Source organism: Ptychodera flava, chromosome 21, assembly GCF_041260155.1.
Source record: "Ptychodera flava strain L36383 chromosome 21, AS_Pfla_20210202, whole genome shotgun sequence".
NCBI lineage: Eukaryota > Metazoa > Hemichordata > Enteropneusta > Ptychoderidae > Ptychodera > Ptychodera flava.
This window is the reverse complement of record NC_091948.1, coordinates 23562795-23589808: the sequence shown is the minus strand read 5'-3', so window position 1 is coordinate 23589808 and position 27014 is coordinate 23562795. Positions and strand designations below refer to the sequence as shown.

Sequence of the window (27014 nt, the reverse complement as noted above, 5' to 3'; positions counted from 1 at the left end):
ACTTAACTATATTGTTATACCTGTATTAAACATCATTTGCGTTATCCACACGAAATTTTATAGTCTACGCAGCTACGCTCATTTGTATGAAACCTATACACAATCGTCTGTTTGTAACCATGGCACATTTCTCTGCTGCGAACCTGATGCGCTCTTTCATCACTGAGTTGACATCATTGTCGCCTGACAGCTTATTTGAACGGTCTTCAAAGCTACCGATACCATATTACTAATACTATCATCATTTCGTTGTAGCTGTCTAATTACATGTAAAACCGAAAATTGTTGTTCCCTTCTTTTAGCAAAATATAGAAATGATAGAAGAATGATTGTCTTACTTTAAGTTATTCAACATAATATTGGTATGATTCGACTGACGAAACTAAAACGTAACTCCCATTTCATCTTTCAAATATTTTTTTTTAAATTTTAACTGCGTCTAATATCACTAGAGCCTTACAAATAGTTTCCCTTTCTACCCAAATCTCGCCTTAAATATGAATTTTCGCTTTGTATACGAAGCTTCAGATGTGCAAATACAATGTGACCCTAGAACCAACAGAAAACGTTTCATGGTACCGTTTCCCATATAGTTTATAACATCTTGCAATGAATATTTAGGGCAGCTTTCAGCCTTAGGATAGTTATATAGTAATAGTAGGTGGGAATGTTTGTACACTGAAGGATTTTATTTTCTACACCAGATCTACCGGTCGACGAAAAGTCAGACACTTTGATTACACACCCCAAATTTTTTCGCAACTGTTGAGTAAAAGCTAAGCCGTGCGCATTGTCATCGTAGTTTGGTGGACCGTTGTAGCACGGCCTTCCGGCAACTTTTTGTCGCATCTTGAAAGGGTTTAAGGCAGGTCTCATGTTTTCTCCCCGGTGATGGCCGCACTCACAGGAAAGCTTGGGTACCCGAGCTTGAGCTACAGAAATTCAAAACACGTACCCCTTATCTGGGATTTTAAAACAAAAAACACCCTCATTTGTATGAGAAGAAAAATAAACCAAAAAGCAACCGCTAATTTTTTAAATCTAGGAGTAAGTGAGATAATTGCAAATACAGTTACAACAATGTCGGTGTTGTACAGAGCAATGAGATTGTCTTGACACATCAATGTCTATTATTCTGTCTGTACTAGCTTACCTCCTTTACAGGCGTGAGCAACATTATAACTTTTCGGAATAGAGTCTACATGAAACACGATTGGAACTAATTTGGGAGAATTGGAGCTTCATATTCTTTAAATTTCTCAAAAGTATAAGGTGCCCTATAGCCGAATGTTGCCATATATAAAATACTCATAAAAACAAGTGTATAACTTAAAAAGAAAAGCAGATGCTTACATTTGTAGATTAAACAGACATTACCCCAAATTAGTTCAAATCGTGTTATGATGAAGTACCGAAAGAAAATATCATTTTCAATTTAGCACTGATATGGTTGTACACAATTATTTACTAGATTTTAATGGGTATTCTAATCCTTTCACAGATCATCTTTTGCAAAAAACTCCCCCTTTCCGTGGATTTGGGAACACGCAACGGTATCCCTCAGAGACCGCCGGGGTTCTCCAGTAGACATTTTGTTGTTCTATCTTTGACTTTTTGGGCCATGATTAGTTTCTAGATTCTTGATGATAGTGATTCACCACCGAACACCTTTCTTGGAACTTGAATGCCAGGCTCAATCACCAGTACAGAGCCCCGTGCAAGATTTTGAATGTTAGCAGTGTATGTTTCCATCGAGAAAGCCGAATAGTACATGTATAATTGTTTCGCATTTGGGCCGTAGTGTAAATTCTTACTTGTAATACTGTGGTTCCTGTCATTCTCAGACTAAAATTCTTGGAATAATCCTTGACCTCCATTGAACAAAGAAGGTTAAGCCTCATGTCGGAATTGAACTATGATAGGTACGCCTATCACTGGCATAGTTGTTCTTCTGACTTGCTAAAGTTTAGGGCCGACTTTCAAAGTTCCTGATCTCTGCTTGTTGGTCCGCAATTAAGCGATGAATCTCATAAAAGTCGAGATCATTTCAACCCGAGTTACTTTTTATAGTATTTGATCAAAATTATTGGCCTGACTGTTCAGTTCCAAAACAACCAAAGGATTTAAACTTTTGTCACAGATGACGTGATGCTGGTTTGTTGACAAGGTCTCGTAAAATTAATCTCTTTACATGAAAAAGGTGACTGCGTGTTCAATCAGTTTTGTTTGCAAGCTAGTAGTGGCATAAATCATGTACGTGTACAGTTCTACGGCAGCTCGTGTAGTACGAGCAGAAGCATCGAGAAGTTACTGTTCGAAAAGTTCAATGATTAGTACTCTGATCCCACCCATCCGCAAAAGTGGTTTCATCCAAAATGGCGCCGTCGTCGCTGAAAGGTGTTCTGCTAGCTTCCGTGTGTGTTTGCTCGATTCTGAGCGTTCGCAGCGACTTCCCGTTCCGAAACACGTCGCTACCATGGGACGAAAGAGTGGACGACCTCGTGAAACGACTGACGATGGACGAAATAATTTTGCAGATGGCTCGCGGTGGCACAGCGGGCAACGGCCCTGCACCGCCCATTGATCGGTTGGGCATAGGTCCATACTCATGGAACACCGAATGTTTACATGGTGACTCGCGTGCGGGCCTCGCCACCTCCTTTCCTCAATCAATCGGTTTGGCGGCAGCATTTGAGTAAGTTGTCACTGGATTTTTAATTTTCCCTTTTTTCAGTTTTCAGAAACGTCAGCAAAATTCAGTCAGTCAGCCGGAACTTTCTGACCAGCACTTGCGTCCCCGGGCTTGCGTCCGAATTTTAATACTGCAGTGCACGCACAACGGCGGCGCACGGCATGGCATGGCATCGAAAGTGCGTGCACTTAGATGACCCCATCGTGGCTATAGTATGGTCAATGTAATCTGTACCATGTAGTATCATGTAGGTTTTCTCGTCGTTGTTGAAATTTCGCTTAAAGTTCTTCTTTCTCAGCGACGAAAGTATCGGACTATAAACTTGCAATTGTATGGGACCAACCCACCCCGGCGGCATTAGTCATCCACCGATGTCAGTCCTTCAAAACGTCAGCTGGCTTGTTTTCTATGACAAGTAACAGATTGCGGAATATCGTAAACATCATGTGATAGACGGGTCGTGCTATTGTATGCCAATTCAGCAAGTCAGCAGTCGATGCAAAGACAATCGTCGAAACATACGCACTAAATATCAAAACAAAATATTACCATGTTGTAGCTTCAGTAGTCTAATTATAAAAATAATCAATTATACAAAAAAGATAATGAATTAAAACTGTGCCTGCATGTTGTTAGAGGGAAGCTTGTCATACCCTTTCTTCTCGCGGATTTGAAAACGTTTTTGTGCAGGACTTGACCTGCCCACCGGAGGTCATTAAACAAAAGCCTGACACAAAAGGTAGAAATCACATGGTCTTCATGTGAGAGAATCGTTATAAAAGTAATTGGCTTTTACTTGTTCACTAAAAGTCACGTGTATTCTAGTGCTCTTTTGATGAGTCTCAAATCTGGTTTTGTGATATGGTGCTGGCAAAATGTACAAGACGTGATATCAGTTTTATACGGCTAATTTCACAACCAACTGAACTCTCTTTTAACTTAAAAAGAACGGAAATGTACCACAGAACTCGATTTAAAGCAAACGGAAATTTGTCCGGTGTTAATGTGTGTAAGCTATCAGATAAAAGCCTATTTTCTCACGCACGACAAAGTTCTTGTCAAAAGCCAGTGTTTCACTTGAGGATTGTGTACCATTAAACATCAGGAGGGGACATGGTATTTCATGGTGCAGTAAGAACTAGAAGTTGAGAACCTACGATTTTCTCACATTTTCACTTTCTCCGGTTTTTTAACCATTTCGTATGACAGTCCTGAGTGCCACTGATTTCCATTATAACCACCCTCACCCCTCAGACCTAATGGTCAGTCCCTTTAGCAGGCAATATTGCCAAATAAGGTCATGTGTGATTGATTTCGATTGAGGTGAGATTATTTGCAGAATAAGATATCAGTACGATCGCTGGATAACTTGTGTTATGCTACTTATCACAATAATCAACAAAGTCATTATAAATGGTTCTACTCCCCCATCATAAATTTTGAAATCAATAAAATGTCACATAAACTCTTACAACTTTTTATATTTATGACCTACAGGTTAGATTCAAGAAAAGTAGCTGTCTGCTCACAGTACCATACAGTCTATTGAGTGTGTTAACAGTTATGGATAATATTCCAAACACAAATATTTGATTTGTTTGGGTATTTTTTGTCATGGTAACAAAAGATGTTTCATATTTAAACATTGAGATTGGGTGAATAACTATTTTTGTGCTCTTAAGCTGTCAAATGAAACTTATATACAAAAAAATCAACATGATAGAGTCAAGATTTAACTTTGTTTTTGTTTAAAAGGAAAAATCCTCCCATCTCATTGTAAAATGTTAAATAATAGACATACTTTTAAAAATATCTGGTTGCTGTTTAAGAGTGTGGTTTTGGCATTAAACAAGAACTTCTCTGCGTACACAATACACTTAGAAACATTACTGAAAGTTGGAAAAAGCAGGAAATCTTAGAACAAAATGTTTGAGCCCAATGTATTGTTAAATGTGACAAAAGTTAAATGAAAGTGAAAAGTGATCTGAATACTTTATATGGTAAGAAAAGTAAGTGGCCTTTCACTTGGTCAGTGCCCCATGCACATTAGTATGTGGGGGGGGGGGGTGTTTAAGTGCATGAATTATGGAACTTGTGGAGTTCAGAGTGAGAATGGGATATTTAGGAAAGGTTACATCTGAGTCCAGAAAAAATGAATTGTTTTGGATTTTGATTATATCCAGCTCATCATATGTTCATGTGTAATATTTTGACTGGTGTAATTATTCACCAGTATCTTGAATTGTAACATGTATTTTGTAAAAACAAAATTGCATTTTCTTTTCTCCCAGTGCTGGTTTAGTTGGTGAAGTAGCCAACGCAACAGCCTTTGAAGTGAGAGCCAAGTATAATGACTTTGTGAAACACAAGAAGTATGGAGACCACAAAGGTCTGAGCTGTTTCAGTCCAGTGATTAACATAGCTAGACACCCACTATGGGGAAGAAATCAGGTATGGCAGAGACTCTGGTCCTTTAGTGTCACCTTATCTGAATGTGTCAATTTAAAATCTTCCATTTCATTAAGCAGTCCGGGTCAGCTCCAAATTGGAGACGCTATACCATAATATTTTCCCCCTCTCATTAGCCAATCAGCGGCCAGCGCGCCATCAGTAAAAATTGTATTTCCTGGCAACCTCCACATGCGTCCTTCGTTACGTACGCCATACTGTGTCGAACTCCCGCGCCGTATTCTGTCATAATGTCGAACAGTTGTGTGGCCACTCTGTCAAAACACAATTTCAAAATCGCGTACCAGTTTTATTCTGGCTAAGACAACCAAACCCCATATATCGCTGTGATTCCTAGACTCTGGCTTGAAGTCCTGCGAAATATAAATCGTGTACCTACACAGATCGTTCAGAATACCCCATTTGTGTCGGAGATGGCAGCGATACAAATTCTACCGTATGGGGAACAGTTGTGTGGCCACTCTGTCAACACATTTTCAAAATCGCGTACCATTTTTAGTCTGCGTTTGACAACTACAAAACAGGTATCGTTTTAAAGCTCTGACATTGCTCTTCTTTCTTGCAAAATTTTATACGCGTACCTACACAAATAACCTTTATAACAGTATTTCTAATAGAGATGACGAACATCCACAAAATGATTCTCGGTACTTGAGCGAAATCGAAAACTGGGGGTAGAAATGAATCGTCAATATTTCGAATATTTGTTCACTAATCGGACTCCTTGTTGCACATGACCTTCTGCAGAACACGTGGATTATGTTGACTGTCGGAATTCGTCGAAATTCACAAGACAGGGGCTTAATAAGCGGCCCAAAACTGCCGATCACACTTGGTGGGTAATTTGTGACCCAGCGTGACCTGTACTTTACTAATGATGTAATCTGGTCGATGATTGGCTGAATGCCGGAATACATTATCATAATGAGTCTCCAATTTTGGAGCTGACCCGGACTGTTAAGTATTGTATTGAATATTACAATTATGCTAAGATGCCGGATTTGCTACCACCTTTTTTTTAGGTTCTATCATTCTTCAAACCTCTCTCAATTCTTGTGTCTTAATCATGCTGCATTGTTGGTTGTGAAATCTATTGTTGCATTCTGCTGGTTGGCATGACAATTTTTAAAACAAACTGATATTATTCTGCTGTTGAATCACACAACAACCAATATTAATCATGTTATATCTGACATAACACTGCCATTTTCACAAAGTATAATCCCAGCTTGTTCCAATACCAATCATAACAGTACTGATATTATCAACTTTAAAAGTGAGAACAACAATTACTTGCGGGCCCCATTCAAAATCTGCAATAAATTTTCTTATCATAGGAAACTTATGGAGAAGATCCTTTTCTGACAGGAGCGTTAGCCACCACCTATGTGACAGGTCTGCAAGGAAGTCATCCTCGTTACATCACAGCCAACGCTGGATGCAAACACTTTGATGTCTATGCAGGACCAGAAGACGTTCCTGTCTCAAGATTTTCTTTTGATGCAAAGGTATTGTGGGAAATCTGCTTTACTACTGATATTCATGTAGCAAAGATATAGCCTTGTAAATGATTTAGTTAATATTTTTTCATGATTACACCATTTACAAGCTGGGTGATTAGGTAGTACTTTAAAGTCCAATTCTTTATTTGATGAACCCCTAACTTGACCAAACATCCTTAAATAGTCACAAGGAAAGGTCCATGGTACTCCACTCAAATCAGATAAGATTATTCATCTTTTACAATATTTATCTTGAGTCCCTAATGTTGTGTGCAAAACTTCAATTTAATGTGTTTTGAGGCAGTGGATTGACATAACATTCACTCATCCTGTATGAAACATGAAGCATGTTTTTGTGTGTTTGTGATAATGTATTGTGACATGGACTGAAAATTGTATCAAATGACAAAAGTTTCCAGGAAGTGGAACCAACTGACAAGCAACTTTTTTTATTCATCAACTGTCATAAGTGAAAGAATGATCTCATTTTCAATCAGCTCATTGCCCCTTGATAGACTTTAGACCTATTCCACAAGGATTAGTTTGAGCAGAATTGCTTTAGAAACACCAAAGCCTGTAACTTGGCGTGAAAAGTCACAGAGATAAATGTTGCGCAGACATCATGAATTCTTATGCCGAGGCATCAGCACTTATTAAAACTTACTGCATTGCCTGTAGGTTTCAGAAAGAGACTGGAGGATGACCTTTCTCCCAGCATTCCATGAGTGTGTCAAAGCTGGAACCTACAGTCTTATGTGTAGCTACAACAGGTAAGACTTATGTCTTTGTCTTTTGTAATGAAAGTTTTTCAGAATCCTTGACACATACTTTCCTTTTCTAATCCAATGAAGTTCTCATATTTTATTTGCATCAACTTTGAACAGTGAAATAAAGACTTTCAAAGATAAAAAAGACATTTTCTATTTTCCTCAGTATCAATGGAATCCCAGCCTGTGCAAATAAGAAACTGTTGACAGACATCTTGAGGAAGGAATGGAAATTCACCGGCTATGTCATCAGTGATGAATCGGCAGTGGAGAGAACCTACCAGGACCATCACTACACCAAAAATATGCTGGAGACGGCCATAGCAACAGTCAACAGTGGTTTGAACCTGGAGTTGTCGCACGCCCTGGCCAACAACACTTTCATGAGGATCAGTGAAGCCGTTCAGCAGGGCAGCATCACCATGGATACGCTGATAGAGAGAGTGAAGCCATTATTCTACACCAGGATGAGGCTTGGAGAGTTTGATCCAGCGAAGATGAATCCCTATGCTCAACTGGACCTTTCCATTCTTGAGAATCCAAGACATCAAGAAATAGCTCTGCGTTCTGCTGAGAAGACATTTGTGCTTCTTAAAAATGATAAGAATTATCTTCCACTGGGTGGTAAAGTTGATACTTTGGCTGTAAGTACTGGCAGATCTTCATATATTCTCAGATTGTTGGGGCTCTTCGCAAAGGCATAATCTTCATAATTTTTTCAAATGTTTAATGAATGAGTGTCTACAGGAATTGGTATCTTACATGCGGGTTTTCTTTCTTTCACTGACTGAATAGTGAACGTATGTTATTAAAAGGCGCAAGTTACGGTCATTAATTTCAGCATTTTCACAATGTTAAAATTGAAATAAAAACAATTTCTCACTAATTGCAATTCTTTGTACATCTGATGTAGGTTGTTGGACCCTTTGCAGACAGTGCTGAAGACCTGTATGGTACATATGCACCAGATGTGAGTAACCTGACAGTAACACCTCGTGTCGGTCTGTCTCAGCTAGCTTCTTCAACCAAATATGCCTCTGGCTGTTTGTCAACAAGATGTCTGAAGTATGATTCTAAAACCATTGAAGAAGCAGTCACTGGTGCAGATCTAGTAGTGGCCTGTATTGGCACAGGTAACAAATCAAATAATATGTTTTAATGAATAAAATGTTGATAATTTTGTTTTGGTTATTTGATGCTTAGCCCTTTCACCACCATGCTTTTGCTCAAAGCCAGTGTTATCTATAGTGATTGTAGACCTCTTTTGTAGGGGGTTAGGGTATAACAGTGTAACAGATGTGAGAGCCATTCTCTTAAAAATTCTGACATTCTATTTCAAAGCTAATCCTGAAAATTTGGAAGACACTTTGAACAAGAAAGAAGACCTGTAAATAATGCAGTATTTATTGGCATCATTATCATAATGGAATTAATATTAAGATATATGTAATATTTACTAATGGAATAAATTATAATTATGAAATTATTTAATATACGGATTCAGTCCTTAGGCAGCAGGTGGTTCAAAGTCATGATTATAAATGCTGGAATAGCCATTCATTGACATTAGTTCATGACCTTACAATGAATTCTCCAAGGTCAGTGATATAGCAGATTTGACCAAGGGTCAAGAACTTCAGATAACATCTGATACCACCAAATCGTTCAGGTGACAAGGTGTGTATGTACAGTTTGGTGCATATACAGGGAACAAAACTGTGTAGAAATCCCATCACCACAGTATGCTTACTGTTGAATACTTTATTTTCACTTGGAATTTATTTTTGCTATTTTCGCTGGACCTTTTTTCCACTAAAATTAAAATCCAAGTGAAAATTTTAATTTTCTAATACTTTGCTTGTGGTCAGACTAGATGAAGTGAAAATAGGATCACAGTGAAATTTGAAAATCTGTTTTCAGCTAAAATAAATTCCAGTGAAAATAAAAAAGTCCACAGTATAACAAGATTTAGGATTCCAAAGAGGTTTATGTTGAATGAATATATCTACATTCACTCTACAATAAAAGCTTACATTTCATGTTCACATGCATGATATCCCAACTACAGGTGGCGATGTTGAAAGTGAAGGCAACGACAGAACAAACATAAGCCTGCCAGGACAACAACTGCGATTGCTGCAAGACACCGTCAAGTTTGGTGAGTAAAATTGCAGAGTTTCTGACAGGAATGTACCAATAGTGAATTCTGGTCTCACCTCAATCTCACCACATAAATGTTAAATGCGTTCCTCATATGATAAATTCAGGTTTGTTGCTCAATTTAGACATCCGTATTGTGTTTTTAATGGAGAATACCGGAAATCCAATTTTCAGTATATACATATAACCAGTGCAACTTCGATATAAAATTTAAATTTAAATTAAAATTTACTTTTTGAGATCAGCGCAAGCAAAGTATTTCTATTTCCAAACAAAACTAATATAAACTTCTTTATAGGATTGTTATAGTTACAATATGTATACTGGTTGATGTACAATTCAAATAAGAGACAGACATACAATATAGAATTGTTTATCCCCTTACAGCTAATGGTAAGCCTGTTATTGTGCTGCTCTTCAATGCTGGACCGTTGGATGTATCCTGGGCTGTGAATAATGATGCTGTGCCAGTCATTGTTGCGTGTTTCTTCCCAGCTCAAAGCACTGGCACAGCTCTATACAACATGTTTGTCAATAAGCCTGGAGCTAATCCTGCTGGAAGGTTGCCGATGACGTGGCCAAAATCCATGGAACAGGTGAGACATGACCATTAGCATATGCTCATAGACTTTAAAAAGACATATCTCTTGCTCCCCAGTTGTTACTGTAAGCATATTTGATATTCACTTACCTGTATTTAGTGTTCTGCAGCCTCTGTTGAACCAGTGTGAGCATATAAACTCAACCTATCTCACTCTCAGTCCTTGGAACATCCCTATTACTTCCCATCCATTTGTGAATCTTTTAGATAACACAAGACCTGCAATTAATTTACCTAAGACTACCACAGAAGTGTTGAGCTAAGTATTGACTTTTTAAAACATTTAGGGGCAAAATTCCTGTCGATAGGCGTTAGATTTAATGCCAGCTTGAGTACTGATTATAATTTTTAGTGTTCTCAAATCAACTGAAACTGTTATTTAAGCTGGTAATGAAAACAGCGCCCTCAGTGGTGTTTTTGCAAAATTTCATGACTATTGCTATGATTTAAGGCAGCGCTGCACTTAACCAACATACTTTTTTCCAAGCAATATTTCTTATAAAAGATGACATGAAAACCCCTCATGCTGCATTTATTCAGAAAGCAGAGATTCTAAAGTTTAGTATGGTAGCAACTGTTTACTTGAAAGATGAAGAGGTTATTTTTTTCGCTACAAAACCTCAATTTTGGTATTAATGATAAAAATTAAATAAAAAACTTGACACTATTTTATAAAACTCATATCTCTTTTGAAACTACGGTATGTGTGGAAAAATTACAATTTTGTTTGCATTATCTAATTTCATTCTTAAATAACAGGAATTCAAAGACTGACATTCGAAAACAGTGATAAAAATCATGATAAGCAACACGGAAATAGCTTTTATTCAAAATGTAAGAACCTAATTGCCAAACAAATGTTAGCTTTTCTTACATAGTATTTAAAGAATATAATACAAATATTTCACAAAATTTGACCGAGCCAGAGTGGAGTTAAATTTTTATTACAAGTTGACAACAGGAGAAAAAGGAGGCCAGGAAATTGGATGTTATGCATATGCTTATATAGATTTACACTTCTTTCGTACCCAACTTATGATTGCTTGTCATAGTAAAAGGTAAAAACAAGCAATATTTTAATCTTTTGTTAACAAATTAATGAAAATTGAATGAATGATCTTGGCAAAAGGGTAATTTCAAGCAAAATATGCTGAGTTATGTGCAACACCAACTTAAGTTGGCTGTATTCCGTACCTCACTATTACAACAGAACAATTCACACAATCTGTCTGCATTTTGATTCAAGGGACAAAGTCGGCCTTTTTTCATGAATTTTGTTTGATACAAGATACTTCTTATATTGTTTGACATGTTGAAAGATACTGAATGAATGGGTGACCAAGCATATATTTGACCCCCGTTTTAGACACGATAAATGAAACCATTGTGAGAATGAATTAATGGTCATGACAATTAATTCATTTTCGCGATGGTTTCATTTAATTTGTCTAAAACCGGGGTCGAATATATGCATGGTCATCCATTCATTCAGTATCTTTCAACATATCAAACAATATAAGTAGTATCTCGCATCAAACAAAATTCATGAAAAATGGCCAACTTTGTCCCTTTAAAGCAGACAATGAGCTGTGCGAAAATGTGTCAGATTCAAGCTCAAATAAAGCAAGCATCACTGTATGTATCACAATTCAAAGGTCAGCTCATTTTTGCTTTGGAACTAGCTTTGTTGGTGTAGCAAACCTTAAATGAATTACAGATCTGATATTACACAGGGAGCTTATGCACAGATGGTGCAGTTTTACCCAGCTTATTATGAAACTGAAAAGGAAGGGAGACACACATTGATTTACATTGTGTTTTATGTAGGACATAGAGCTTCTGCTGTGGAATTTGTATGAATGGTTATTAATAGTTATAAAAACATGTCTAGCTCGTCCTAGAAATACTGAAAATGATTAGAAATCTCACATTAAATTTCAACTCTGGTGAATTGTGTCCTAATAGCAGTGGAACTACTACCTGTGCTTGTTATAGAATTCAGTTCTTTACACGTTTATATATCTCACACATACACAGGTTCCTCCGATGGTTGACTATACTATGGAAGGCAGAACATATCGTTACTTCAGTGGAGATCCCTTGTACCCATTCGGGTATGGTTTGTCCTACACCACCTTTCAATACAGCAATCTGAAGGTGAACCCATCAAGTGTTGAACCCTGCAGCGAGGTCATGGTCAGTGTCAACATCCAGAATACTGGCAGTGTTGCTGGAGATGAGGTATGCATATATTCCTGCATGATCACATCATTTGATTAACCTATTTACCCAAATTCCCTGTAAACAGGTCCCTTCTTACCACTGGTAACAATTGGTTAGGGATAAACCATGATGGTGAAAGGATTTTAAGCTTTGGAACCATTGTATTATATATAACATTATGAGCACTTGAGCTATTTTGATGTTAGTATGATGCACTTTCTTGTGTAAAGTTGGTAGCCAGGTATGTGTCAAGAATTTATTGATGAAACAAGTGCTTTGCAGTGGGTACATTTGATGCATTTGGTAGTTGACTAGTGGATACATTTGCTGGTTTAGGTAATACATGCTTCAGTACTGGATTACTTGTACTTTTGCTGAAACTTTCCTCAATGAAACTGTCAACCATTCTCTGCCAAATCAAGGATGAAAACTGGGGATCAGAGTGCAAATTTTAGTACGGGAGAAGCAAGTTGCCCAAAATTTGCTGATGTTTTTTTGAATAAAAAATGGCCGCAATTTCTGTGTTAACTCTCCAGGAAAAATTATATTTTCGATATTTACAAAACTAAGACTGAGAAAACTTTCAACCAAGAACTTCAAAATGAGCACACACAAGTGGCAGACCAGAACAGAATTTGAAAAATCCGAACATCCAAATATCTATTCATGAGGCACACTCTAACTCACACTTTTGTTTATATCTCATACACACAGGTTTCACAGCTGTACCTCAGTTGGAATGATGCAACCATTGAAGTTCCAAAGTGGCAGTTAGTTGCCTTCAACCGCACAGAGATACAGTCCAGTAAATCCATCATCGTCAGCTTCACCATCAGTCCTCGTGCGATGGCCCTGTACACAGATTCATGGGTGATAGAACCTGGCACGTACACAGTCTATGTCGGTGGCCAGCAGCCCAATCAAGCCACAAAGGCTACTTCCAATGTCCTCAAAGGTCAACTTCATGTTACAGGAGCAGTAACTCCATTATCTCAATGTTAGGTTTTCCCGCTAATTTTACCAAAAAACAGATTTTATATCACGTTAATTTGCATAGTACATTCAGAATCATTACATCAGGGCTGAATATCCAGAACACCTTTAAGCATGGTGATTATTTTTTTGATAACTTTCATTTCTGTTGTTATAGTGTATGAGTGCAATTTCGTATACTGCAGGATTACTTTTGATTTTAAGCAAAATGTTATTGAAGTCATGAAAACATTTATTTTAAATTTTGGTGTGACAATTTACAGCTTTTGCAAGTGAGAATGATATTAGAGAAAATGTAAAAGATATTTCATTTGTTATTTTCAAAAAAAGGGTAATTTTTTGCTATTATGGCTGGAATAGACCAGCACATATTCATTAAAGGCAGGTGCATGTTACTTGTAATTTAGTATGTATAAGGGCAGCTACAGACATTTCCACCGTGTTTTCAACAGTTGCCCAGGAGGAGGGTAGCCATTGTATTTTTAGATGCGGCTGGTATGACCAAAAACGTTAAGGTGTAGTTAATTTATGCAAATTTGTCAGTCTTTATAACGATATGATTTATGACCGTGCCTTTTTAAAGTTCTTACATCTTCATTTTCCAGAAAACAAATCTACTTAAATGAAGATTGATTGAGCCAAACCATTGTAATAGAAGTGACCTTCAACTGTTATCACAAACGTCTTAATTGTTTCATCAGCAGTGTCATAAAAATATAATTTTACTACTCAGTATGAATTGAACAAGAAAGTCTAGAATGAATACAATTACAACGACATGGCAATAGCATTATTACCTCAAGCACTATCTAAACACATTTCTGTGGATAATTTTGACAATGATTGTTTCTGTGGAGATAGGGGACTACTCCATGTCAAGAATGCTTCATCTGCATTAATGCAAATGCAATGAAAATATGAAAATATGGAAAATATTGTGTGTAAGCAATTGGATGAAAGTACTGGTTTATAACGGCAAAATTTAATATTTTTAGCCTTTTGAAATTTGCAAAATAACAGCAGGATATTGATAGCTCATATTCATAAAAGATTGTTATCTCACGTTTAAACAATGTGGTAATTTGTATATAAGAGAAATATGATACAAAAACAGGTGTTTACAACATTCTTCAAGTCACATAGTGCACCAAAAATTGTCCAAAAGATATGTACTTTTGAAAAGTATGAGTGTATATTGTGTGATGGCTTTCTGTCTTTCAATCAAATTGAAAGCTATTAAATTAATTTTCATATTGCTATCTCCTACTTGTGATGAATTTTAAAACATTTTCATACTGTACCTAAATGATGTAAACACACATTGGATTTTTAATCCAATGGAAGAGCTTCAACATATTGAATTCATTGAATGGAGAGATGAATTTAACAGGAAAATACATCAAATAAACTTTGTTTGTCTTGTTTGTGTAGTACACCATGCAAACGTTCTCGAAAGCAAGGCTAGTGATATGCTCAAAGCTATATCTGTCTTTAAAAGTTCTCTGAATTTGATCATTTTCGTCACAAAAAAGGCAATAATCTTCCACAGAATGACAGAGGTAGAAATGTACATTACATGTTCGTGTGCTGGCTCTTTGTGTCAGGGGGTGTCACAGAGAAACATGTAAATGATAGCGATATATCACAAGATTTACACTTCAAATAGGCATGAAGAAACAGACACAGAGATGTCACTTCTGAGGAACTAATTAGTTTGTAAACTTCATGGATGAAATAAACATTTCAATACAAAACAAAGTGAGAAAAGTCTCTTCTGAAATACATGGATGGATGTAAGGTTTCAGACAGTCTTGACACAACACCTCACTGAATTAATTATACTATGCAAGCTTTAATCTCCTCTGTATTTATTAACTCTTTCACCCCCATATCCCTCTGTACAGGTCTAACTTTGCCATAAAATAACTTTGGGATTGGGTCAAACTATGGCTGTAAAAGGGTTCAGGTAGAATATACGTAGGAGACAGATATTTAGACTTACAATTTTTTCAGTATTTTTCTAGTCTATCACTTGTGGAGCCTATTTTAAAGCTCTTTGAGTAAGGAATATTTTTGAAGTCTTAGTTTTTTGAATATCGAAAATTTACGTCATGGATAACTCCCATTCTCCCATTCGAAAAATATCAATAGCCAAATCTTAAGAGCCGTAGGTGTGGTTGAATATTTGTCATACTTTCATATGAAAAATTCGGAAATCATTTTCACATTATTTGCGAATTTAGTGCTATAATGCTAACGATTGTATGATTGAACCCATAAAAACACATGTCAAAGGGTCGGATCATAAAATGCAGTAACATAAATAGGCGTCAAGGGCATAATCTGCCAAATTTTGCGGCCAATGTCGCGCGCACGATACTATAAGTAAACAGTCGTAAAATCGTAGTCTGTCATGTTTATTAAAGGTTGAAAAGGCTATAATTAGGGGTATACAATGGCTATGTTCCCGGCGTACAGCAGGGCAGGAAGGCAGGATGCGCGTACTATTTTCGAAAAACCTGGAATCATTTCTTGGTCTTCTGGCCAGAGCTCCATATATCTTTCTTTCATGACTTTGACTTTGTTGTGTGTACCGGTGCTTACTGTCTGTTCTGTGATATTTTGTGTCTATTTTTATAACTATTGTATTACGAACTTTGACACAGTGTTGTCGGATTATGGATGGGTATGATTGTTATACAGCCAGGAACATACGACAGTACAGCCTTGCCTGTCTGTGAACAGGTTGTACTATAGAGCCGTTTACAGATTCCCTGTCCCCGCCCAGCTCATAGAGGGAATAGAGAAAGAATTCGAGGCTGCGAAATATTGAAGAAATATTCGAAGTTACACTAACTGCGACTTTAATACATTCTGATACATTATAAAAAATTAAATACCCATAAAATTATCATTTGTGACGAAAAACGAAATACGATGTATCACCAGGTTGTAAAATCGCATGTAAAAATGAAAAAGTTGCTATTTTATGACCAAACTAAGTCTTTGCTATGCATTTTCTCAACCAAAGCCCAGTCATTTCCTCGAGTACCCTGCATGTTGCTAGATATTGACAGGGTCTTAGTGGCAAATCAGAGCACATGCTGTACTGTTAATTCGCTCCTGGCTGACGAAGGTCGGATCGTAGGGCATGCAGAGCTAACCTTGCAATGAATTATTATGACCGGTACCATTAATAACAAGTCATGCATCGTTGATGATACAGTCCCCACTTGTTAATGGGTACTTTGATTACAAGTTCTCGGAGAGGATAGAGTGCTCTTCCACTGGGTCTGTGATTCAAAATACTGCGATACAGATGGGGCTTAATGGTCGAGAAAACATAAAACCAATCTGGACTGTCATCCTAACTACAAAAGGTCATTAAATGATTCAATTAGTGATTAATCAACACGATGTTGCCAAACATTTTTGCATCCTATTTTAATACTGACAGATTATCACCTCTGCCATATTTCATAAAGTTTGATGCAGTGCTTCTGGACATTCACCCTAAAAACAAATTCATTATGTATATGCAAATTAGCAATTAATGTAAACAATACCGCTAAGTTCCATTAAATTGTATTTGTAACACTGTTAGATCAACATCTGTACCAAGTTTAATCAAATTTGATGCAGAATTTGTGGACATATCACTCTAATTAGGAAAGTTCATTCAATATGCAATTAAAAATTAATGAACATCACACTGATAAATGTCTTTATTCACGGTTAAAACAATGTGAATTCAACATATGTACCGAGTTTCATGAAATTTTTTACTTTTTCTTGACATATCAGCCTAATTATGAAAACTCAATATTTGACATGATACTGCTACATATCATGAAACAAATTGATGTGCATATGTATGGCATAGGTCAATGCCCTTGGACCAACGTTGAATAATATTTGTCGAAATATGTCTGAGTTACGATTCTGGACATGAAAAAATCGTAACAAAATGGACACCAGGCAGCCATATCGCATCGGATTGTGAAATCAATTGACATGAATATTTATGACATAGGTCAATGTCCTTGTACCAATTCTGAAAAAAATCGGTGGATACATGTCTGAGTTATGGCCCCGGACGTGAAAAAAATCGTAACAAAATGGCCGCCACAAGGCCATATTGGATCGTATCACAAAACAAATCGACATGCATTTGTATGACATAAGCAGGAGTAAGGATAATAGCCTATAAGGAGTAATCCTTCTAAAAACTGTGAATGAAGTTGCTCCAGACATCTCTGAGATATATGCTTGAACGGACGGACGGACTGACGCACCCTAGTATGCACGCACACACGGACACACGGACATGATCAAACCCATAAGTCTCCCCCGGACGGTCCGTGGGGACTAAAAGAACACATAATGTGACCTTAAACATGCGAGGACAAACGTTTGTGTAAATAACATTTATCGTCGTGTATGTCAAATGATCGAGGTCCGGTATTTCCACAGCGAAAAAGTCACAGGTTTTTCCCGTCGCATATGGATCAAATAAATGCATAACTGAACGATAATACACGCTGACTTCGTTTCAACAATCAACGCCTTTTATATGTGGCCTAGGCCTTGAAACGCACCGCATGGTTCCATCGAAAACTATGGAAAATAATACACATGGACTGATCAAAATGTGATCTGCATGTAAATGCGTGGTGGCGTATTAAATCTATATACACTGCTACTCATTCCGCTAAAAGCGATAGGAGGAAAAAAATTCTAACCTTTGTTTACTCATACGATATGCTAGGCAAGCGAAATTTGCAGTTCAAACACCATCACAAAACATATATTCATTTGACTTTTGCAGTTACCTGTTGGACAGTTTGGCAGAGTGTTTGTTTGTCCACCCAAAATGCAGTAGGCATTTTATTGTGTTGGTATATGCACAGTCCCTCTATAGAGGGACTGTGGTATATGGTATGGTATGTGGCATGCTGCCTAACCTTCAGTAAACCGACAACCTGTGACATAGTGATGCATGTTTTTCACAAAAGGTCACATCGAGCTCAGCGCGCCATCTCATAACAAAACAGATTCCTGCAACAGATTGTCAGTATACACTCATTGAAGTGAAAGCGTTCATTGTGAGCTTGGCTTGGAAAGAACGAGGTTGTCCTGAGCAAAACTCGGCTGAAGCAGATAGAGAGATCATGGCTCATAATCCTCTACCAGACGATTTCAAACCACCCCCAGACCATTTCTACAAGGGGATCCGCATACCAGCCCAAATGCCAGCTGCCTCTTTGGACGCTGTGACAGAAATGGAAGTTCGCGACGATGACATTTGGGTGGTGACATACCCAAAAGCGGGTAAGTTTTTGTGTAAATGGGCTTATTTCGTTTGTTGTCCCGTTGTATCATGTTTAACTTAATCTGTATGGCGTATGTACTGTTTTGTACATACAGATATATATTTTTTGTTTTAAAGTTAATTCAAAATAGTCAAAAAATATTTTCTGACAACTGCTGACACTAGTCTAAGGACAAACCCTACAAAGGATCTAGAAGTTGATTTTTTGTACCCAGGTGTTTGTGGATATTAATATGATGTGAATGACACTTTAAAACATGCCTGTATGGAAATCATAATCATCAATTGCCAGATCTCACACAGTTATTAGTTTTTGGACCAAAAATCTTGATTTTTATATTTTTCAGTAAAAATGAACAAATGTTGTTACTCTGTTCATGAAAGTTATTGTAGAGTTTACCAAAATGATTATAAGAAACAATGAAAACAACTGTTAATTCATCGAAAAATTACGAAAAGGCACCTTTTTACCAAACAAGACCACAACAGCATGTATATATGTATATGTATGTATGTATGTATGTATGTATGTATGTATGTATGTATGTATGTATGTATGTATGTATGTATGTATGTATGTAGGTATGTAGGTATATAGGTATGTAGTCTGCTCCTGAATTATAAAATGTCCCCGCTGGTACTTTTCAGGAACTACCTGGGCACAAGAGATTACATCGGTCATCATGGAAGGCGGCGACCTTGAGAAAGTTAAGAAAACGCCGCTGTTGGAAAGGGTTCCATACGTAGAACTTGGCCCGATTGATCAGATCCCAGCAACCCACAAATTTGTGGACGCCATGCCACGCGACGTACCCCGCCTCATTCGTACGCATGTGCCGTACGATTTGATGCCAAAGCAATGGCATGAAAAGAAACCAAAGGTAGGCCACTTTGGAAAGGTTAGCATGTTGGAATTTGCCGAACGCATGTTGACAAATATTTCGGCGGATTTTCATTGTTGTAATGTCATCTAGCCTATAACGTTTTCATAAAAAGTCGACTTGGGTTTCACATACAGTAACGAACAGCAACAAAATGACGAGAATGCTTACCGCAGGACAGCAGTAACCACCACCACCACCACCACCACCACCACCAACATAATCATCATCTACAACAACAACAACAACAACAACAACAACAACAACAAAAACGACGATAATGGGAATGAGAATGGGAGAATACAATTTTGTATTACATTCTCCCTGGCGCTGTCATAGATCTACACGATTCCAACCAAAATACCTCTTGGAATTTAATCGAATGGAGAACATTTCAGAGGCGTACACGTTCCATGACTTAATTGTAGTGTCTTGTAGTGGTTTAAATAAAGCAAGGTTTGAAACTAAAAAGAAATGCATAGCACATGATGGACTGCAGCTTTTGTAGATTATTCTGTGTGTGTGTTTTTTTTAATTTATGTCACTTTTATTTATTTCAATTTAACGTAATTTCAGTAATTGTATCGAATATCCGATTCAATTCCAGACATTGTACGTGGCTCGCAATCCTAAGGACACCGCTATATCTGGCTGGAAGTTTACCAAAATAAACCATTACGTGGAAACAGTTGACAGTTTTTCTGATTTCTTCCCAAAGTTCATCGAGGGGGACGGTAAGATATGGAACACTTTGAACTTTGAACTATCCCATTGTGTATATTTTAAGTTGTTTCTGTTCGCTACACGCCTGTCAAACATGATATTTCTAACTTGTTACCTGGGTACCATAAATGTAAACGGAAACGATGTCATATATCATAGCAAGTAGAACTGAATCTGATTCTTGAAAGGGACACATTAATTTTAACAAAAATTGAATATTCAAAATACTTTTTTTCTACGTGATTTCATACAGACGAAACTCAGTCTGATAGCATGTTGAAGGGTTTAACTTTATACCTTTTTCATCTAATTATTTATATTATTATGTCTAACTTATTGATTTCAAAACACCAAGTATATATAAGGTGTGGTATGTCACTTGTTTTCAATACGCGTAAACTTAAACTTATCTTCTTCGCAAGAGGTTAGTTTTCAGGGGAATTTGGAAGTCGGTTTCCCAGTACCTTTAGACCAACGTACAACGTAATTCCCATGTGAATAAAATCTTACAGTTGTCGCTCGGCTAAAATGCAGATTGATTATTATAATAATGTAACAGTGTACAAAAAGGCTATTTATTGACAGTCCGTCACATGGTGTCACCGCAACGCATGCATTTAACGCCTCAAAGCATATGATATTTTTAGATAATTTTACTGACATTATGCAAAAAGTTTGAATATTCATGTTATGGATAAGATACACAGTTCATCGCGCCATGATAGATGCTGATTCATATGTAGAGCAAACTCACTTTGCCTACCCTTTTGTCGTTCAGACTCAAACACGTAGACTGACTGACCCCAGTGGCCTACTTTCATCTGCATAATGTTGTCTATGTAAATAGAAGCAGCAAAGGTTGTATATAAGAACAAACTCGCCTCGCTACGTAAAATTGATTTTGTCGTTAAGGATGTTATAATGTCTCTTCCCCAGATTCAGTGTGTACGTCCGTAAACCGTGAATCTTTTGACGTACTGATGATGTCAACCTCTGGGATGCATGACCACTTTTATCACCATTAAAACTGTTAGCGCCTTTGTCTGGCTGCAAAGCTTTGGTATCAATAGCTGGGGCAATCTCGATGAGACTCCATGCGCCAACTGACATTTGAACAATGTTCGAGTGAACCAAGCATCAGGGCGGTTACCCACACGCCATCTCCCATGAGTGTTTTTTTCAGACCAAAAGTGAAATGTTGTATAACGTCATAATGTCGATAGTAGAGCTTGGTTCCAGATGTTTATAAATATGGTGCCGAAACTAACACACGGCATGACAATAAAATGCGGAAAAAATTAATTTTTTGATAAGAATTTTTTGCCTGTAATGTCCAACGTTTTAAAGCTAAATAAAGTTAGGATCGACGAAAATAGTTCAATGAGCATGCTGTGAACAGCTTTTTTTTCACTTAAAGATGCCAATGTTAGATCTTTAAAACATGACCTCCGATCATGAGGAAAGTAATCTTTTAATGATGTTTCATATGTAATGATATATATATATATATATATATATATATATATATATATATATATATATATGTGTGTGTGTGTGTGTGTGTGTGTGTGTGTGTGTGTGTTTATGTGTGTAGAATAGTAGAATATTGTCTTTTGATTTTATTGAATGTAAATTGATGGTAATGACTCAGCAAAACAAACTAATGTACACCCAAAATACACGACTGAATGTTTTAATAAATGCAGAGAACTACTGTCCCTTTGACTCAGACGTCTTAAAAGTTCAGTCAAGGTTCATTGGTTTATTCGACACATTGGTCAAATCAAAGGATCCAATTCATTTATGCACTGAAAAGGTAAATCGAAGAACAAAAGCTACGCATGCGTAAAGTTGTTGACACGGTTATTGCCACGAGTAATGTTACAATACTCACACACCACCATCTTTGGTTTCACCGCTGTAAGGCTTGTGAAATGACTATACGATGAACAAGCATGAATTGCACTTTCCAAGAGATCATAATTTTATCAGTGAAAAGCGACCCTTCACTGGTCAAACACACCCAATCGACCATTAATGTCGCACATGCGTCTTTAGGACTTTATCATGTGCATGATTTAATAGTGCTTCAACGTTCAGGACAAGAGCCTTTATGTGGCGTTTAAAGAAATCTGTGCAAAGAAAGAAGCTCGAGAAAATTAATCGTATCATAGTACGTTTATTGAAGGCAAAGTATGAGTCGATGAATATATCTAAGTAATAAACTACCTCAAGCGACGGTGGCATTATTTTGACCAGTTTACGATATATGCACGAACATTAGCAAGTGCATGTACGGGGTGAACTGCTCGAAACCGATCTGAGGTGGTTCATTGCTATAGTATTACAACATCATATTGAAAATCTTGGTAAAATGTTAAAAATACTTTTTCTCTTACTGAGAGCTCTTGCATGTTACAACTGTGCTACATCGCGAATACAACACCGTTATTTTCACGCCTTGTGAAAATTGCTCAGCATACTTACTTACTACTTTTTTACTCACTTACCTACCTACCTACCTACCTAACTAGACCTACCTACCTACCTACCTACCTACCTACTTACTTATTTATTTACTTACTTACTAACTAACTTACTTACTTACTTACTTACTTACTTACTTACTTACTTACTTTGCTTTGTTTCTCTTGCAGTATTGTACGGATCTTGGTTCGATCACAATCTTGCATTTTGGGAACACAAACACGAACCACATATCTTGTTCGTAAAATTCGAAGACATGAAAAAGGTATTGTAGAATCAATGTCTCCTATTTTTTCGCAGTGGACCATAACATCGAATACAGGACCAACAATAGTCCTCGTTGAAAGTATAAGAATGAGGTAGCTCCTACACTTAAAGAAGGATATCGTCTTTCGATATGGTTACCTTTTTTATAACAATGACACAAGTAACTTTTTAACACATCGTTATACTATACAAGGTCCCAGATATTTCGTCATAATAAAAAAAACTTGTGTTTATTTACGTTATTCAGTTATATATGTCTTGTCATGACATACCTAGATAATCTGGAAGGTAAATTATTATTTGTCGTTGCCAATGAGGTAAAGAACTGTCGCTTTTGACATTCCCTACGACTTCTTTTATCGCACTGCATTTTATCAGATTAAGTTTTCCTGCATACTTTCTGCAGCTTTTCGAAATATATAGGGCTCATCTTGTCAACGTTGACTGCAGTTACGTTTCCTGCATTGTTAGTGTTGATAGTCAAGTTAAGGTGGAGCTGCATGTTGCCAACACATTTTTTGTCAATGCAATATTTCTCAATAAAGATGACAAGGAAACCCCCTCATACTATAGATTTTCAAAAAGCCAAGACTCTAAAGTTTAGTATGGTAGCAGTAGTTTACTCAAAGGAGAAAGTGGGTGTATATTTGGGGTAAAAACCCTCAATTTTGGTATTAATGTTAAAAATTAATTTAAGTAAAAAATTTGAGACTATTTTCTGAAATGTGATATTTCACTTGAAAGAAGAGTTTATGTAGAAAAAAAGTATTTTATTTTGCATTATCTATCCTCATTCTAAAATGGCATGGGTTGAAAGACTGACACTTAAAATTATTAAAATCATGATTAGTAAAATTAAAATGCCTCTTATTCAAAATGTAAGAACTTTATTGCCAAACAAAATATTCTTTTTGTTAAATAGCATTTAAAGAACATAATGTGAAAATGTTAGAAAATTTGACCCAGCCAGAGTGGAGTTAAATTCTTTGGAAATCTTGAAATTGGGAGAAGAAATAAGTCAGGAAATCGAGTGATTTGCCTACATTTGCATAAAGTAGCACTTCTTTATCACATCACTTACGACAGCTTGACAAGCTAAAAGGTGAACTCAACCAATATTTTAATCTTGGGTCACCAAATTCATTAAATTGAATGAATATTTGCAATAAAAGTGATTTTTGCACAAAATTCGCTGTGTAGGGTGTGTAAGTTCCGGACTTGAATTCAATCAACAATGATAGTACTCGTCAACCACTGGCACGCAGTATTGACAAACCAAATACTGGGTAATGCTGAATACTGGAAGTAGACCAAGAAAACCAAAAACAATTGTAAAAAGTTAAACTTTTTGTAGCTTTATTAGTGTTTTTCACAGTGTATCGAGGACGTAAAGTTGTGCTATCCTTGAAAAACTGCTTTAATCCCACCATTTTCTTTTCATTGCCATGTACTATTTTTGCAGGACCTCAAAAGTCAGATGATCAGAATCGCCGATTTCTATGGCCGCCCTCTACCGGAGGACAAGATCGAAGAATGCGTCGAACACTGCACCTTTGATAAAATGAAAAAGAATCCTATGTCGAACTACTCTGCCGCTTCCTTTCTTGACCATAAAAAGGGAACATTCCACAGAAAAGGTATGTGTTAATCGGAAGAGAGACAAGCTCGTAGTTAGATTGAGCAAACGGAAAAAACAAGTCGAGATATAAAGTTTGGGTGATAGAGATTGAATGCGGGACTTGAGAGAGCTCTTTTTTCATGATTTTACTCCATACAAACTTGCTCAGCAATCATTAAAGTGTTTCCAATACGAAAAATTCCAAATAGCATATCTACAATTCCTCTTACCGTAATGATCAGAACACGCAACTTTAAAATTTAATAATAAACATAATGAAAATTTATTCTCAGAAATGTTTTGAGTAATCACAGTCGAAGTGAGACTTATCGGGAAAGTTGTAATCTAATAAACAATTAGGTTCGTAGAGAAATACACAAAAATCACGACCTCTCAAAACAAATGCTTCGCCAGCAAAGCGCAGCAGCATTTGTCTTGGGGGTCTTGACATCGACTGCACCACGTCACGACTAGTTCAATGCTCTGATGCTTTGATAGTAACCGTCATGAAGAGTATAGCTTACTGTCGTTTATATGTTCCTGCAGGCGAGGTCGGCGACTGGATGAACCACTTCACTGTCAACCAGAATGAAATATTCAACTCGTTGTTTGAAGAAAAGATGAGAGGAAGTGGTCTGACCTTTGACTTTGAACTGTAGAAAGGTTGACCTTTGACCCAGAGATGGTTTCAACTTAAACTAAAATTTTATCAGTGTTGTCTGCTTCTCTTTTGTCGTTAGACTAAAATAAAGTTTAGTCACCAGTATTTACGATGCCGTCATAGGCTTGCTTTCTTTAGTTTTGCGTAACACCTGGTGAACCGTCATCACTGGAAGAATAGCTGAAATTTGCGGCGATACTTTCTTTTGGTTCAATAAAGCAATGCATTTTTTCTCCTCATTCTAATGTATTAGCCTTAGCAACACGATATACTGTGTACAATCTGCAATAACTTAGGTAGAATGCACTTAGGGGGCAGATATTTGGACCTTACAATTTTAAATTCTTTTCTGATCTACTACTTGGGGAGAGGTTCATTTAGACACTCTTGTAGTAAAATATTTACACCGTCTCAGTTTTTCGAAGATAGAAAATTTACTTCATTTTCCCCATAGAGTTAACTCAGGCATGGCGGCCATTTTGAGTTGCAAATCTTGGTAGTTATTCGGTAATTTGTTCCTCGAGTACCAAACTTTGCATGGTGACCTCTAATTTTTATTCTTGATTTGGTAGGAGAATGATTGAAAGTGTCGTCGAGGAAATTTTAAGCAAAAGTATGTCTATCACTTTCGAGGCGCATACTACCTTGACTAAAGTCAGTGCTAAACAAAATATATTATATTACAATCATACAGGTTGCTGTTATATATTTAATACCATGCAATTCAAAACGATATTTGAAGAAGAGCACGGAATAAATGTATTACAAACAGAAAGTATACTTGAAAAAAGCGTCAAAGGTTACAGCTAAAAGGGCTTTAATTTCTTTTTTATCCTGCAGTAACATTTGATTGCGGGGACATATTTCGAGTTCATACTTTTTCCACATCATGGTATTCTCTTGTCGGGGATTAAAAGAGACCTAAACAGTGGAAATATTTTTACAGGAAGGGACATCCTATCATGCGCCGAACCCTAGAATTATATCAGTATGGTTGACATATTCAAAAAAGTCACCTTTGAATAAGAAGGGACCATAACTTTCTAATAGTAAAACTTGCGTAACCGTCACAAGAATTCACTATTTGTTGTGCTTCCAATGTTAATTCGATATCGATGAATAGTAAGTGGGAAAACGGAAAATGTTATTCAACTCTGATGCCACAGAGCCCCTTTGAAAATAATGATGTACGAAGCGTTGCGCCCCCTTTGTGTAAAAAATAAGCATTGTATCAGGACATAAAATCAATGATGTACCTACGGTTGTGCTGTTCCAACTTTATGTATAAATGCACCAGTGTGTAAAAAATAAGTACCGTATCAGGACTGTATGTATAGGTGACCACCAAGTCAAGTACACGAATTAGTACTTTTTGCGAAGGCCATATAAGCGGTCTTATCTAATCAGAAAAACATAGCACATGGTTTATTGTTATGTCAATCCCCATGCTACTTTAGTTATTTCGGTTGAACTGTGGAAATTTGAAGACAATGTATTTTAGCTCAGTTTATTTTGCGATGATCATGATTATTAGTATTATGATCATAGTAATTGCATTTTCACGGTGATATAGGTGCATGGACGTCAACTGCTATCAAAGTTCGATACATTTTTCTGTTTTAAAGGGAGGGGATCGCC

The 27014-nt window shown here is 36.9% G+C and overlaps 2 protein-coding genes across 2 annotated transcripts; both read left to right on the top strand.

Moving 5' to 3' along the window:
- Positions 1-2260: 2260 nt before the first annotated feature.
- LOC139121767 (uncharacterized) lies at positions 2261-15165 on the top strand. The gene is made up of 10 exons (XM_070686909.1): positions 2261-2695; positions 4984-5143; positions 6499-6669; positions 7342-7433; positions 7597-8074; positions 8344-8563; positions 9499-9588; positions 9978-10186; positions 12229-12432; positions 13129-15165. Exons 1-10 carry the CDS (start codon positions 2376-2378, stop codon positions 13414-13416), a joined length of 2232 nt encoding a protein of 743 aa, XP_070543010.1. The 5' UTR covers positions 2261-2375; the 3' UTR covers positions 13417-15165.
- A 3210-nt stretch (positions 15166-18375) lies between these two features.
- On the top strand, positions 18376-25615 carry LOC139121771 (sulfotransferase 1A2-like). Its single transcript, XM_070686913.1, has 6 exons — positions 18376-18738; positions 19388-19620; positions 20228-20354; positions 23001-23095; positions 24560-24734; positions 25262-25615. Exons 1-6 carry the CDS (start codon positions 18579-18581, stop codon positions 25372-25374), a joined length of 903 nt encoding a protein of 300 aa, XP_070543014.1. The 5' UTR covers positions 18376-18578; the 3' UTR covers positions 25375-25615.
- Positions 25616-27014: the final 1399 nt, after the last annotated feature.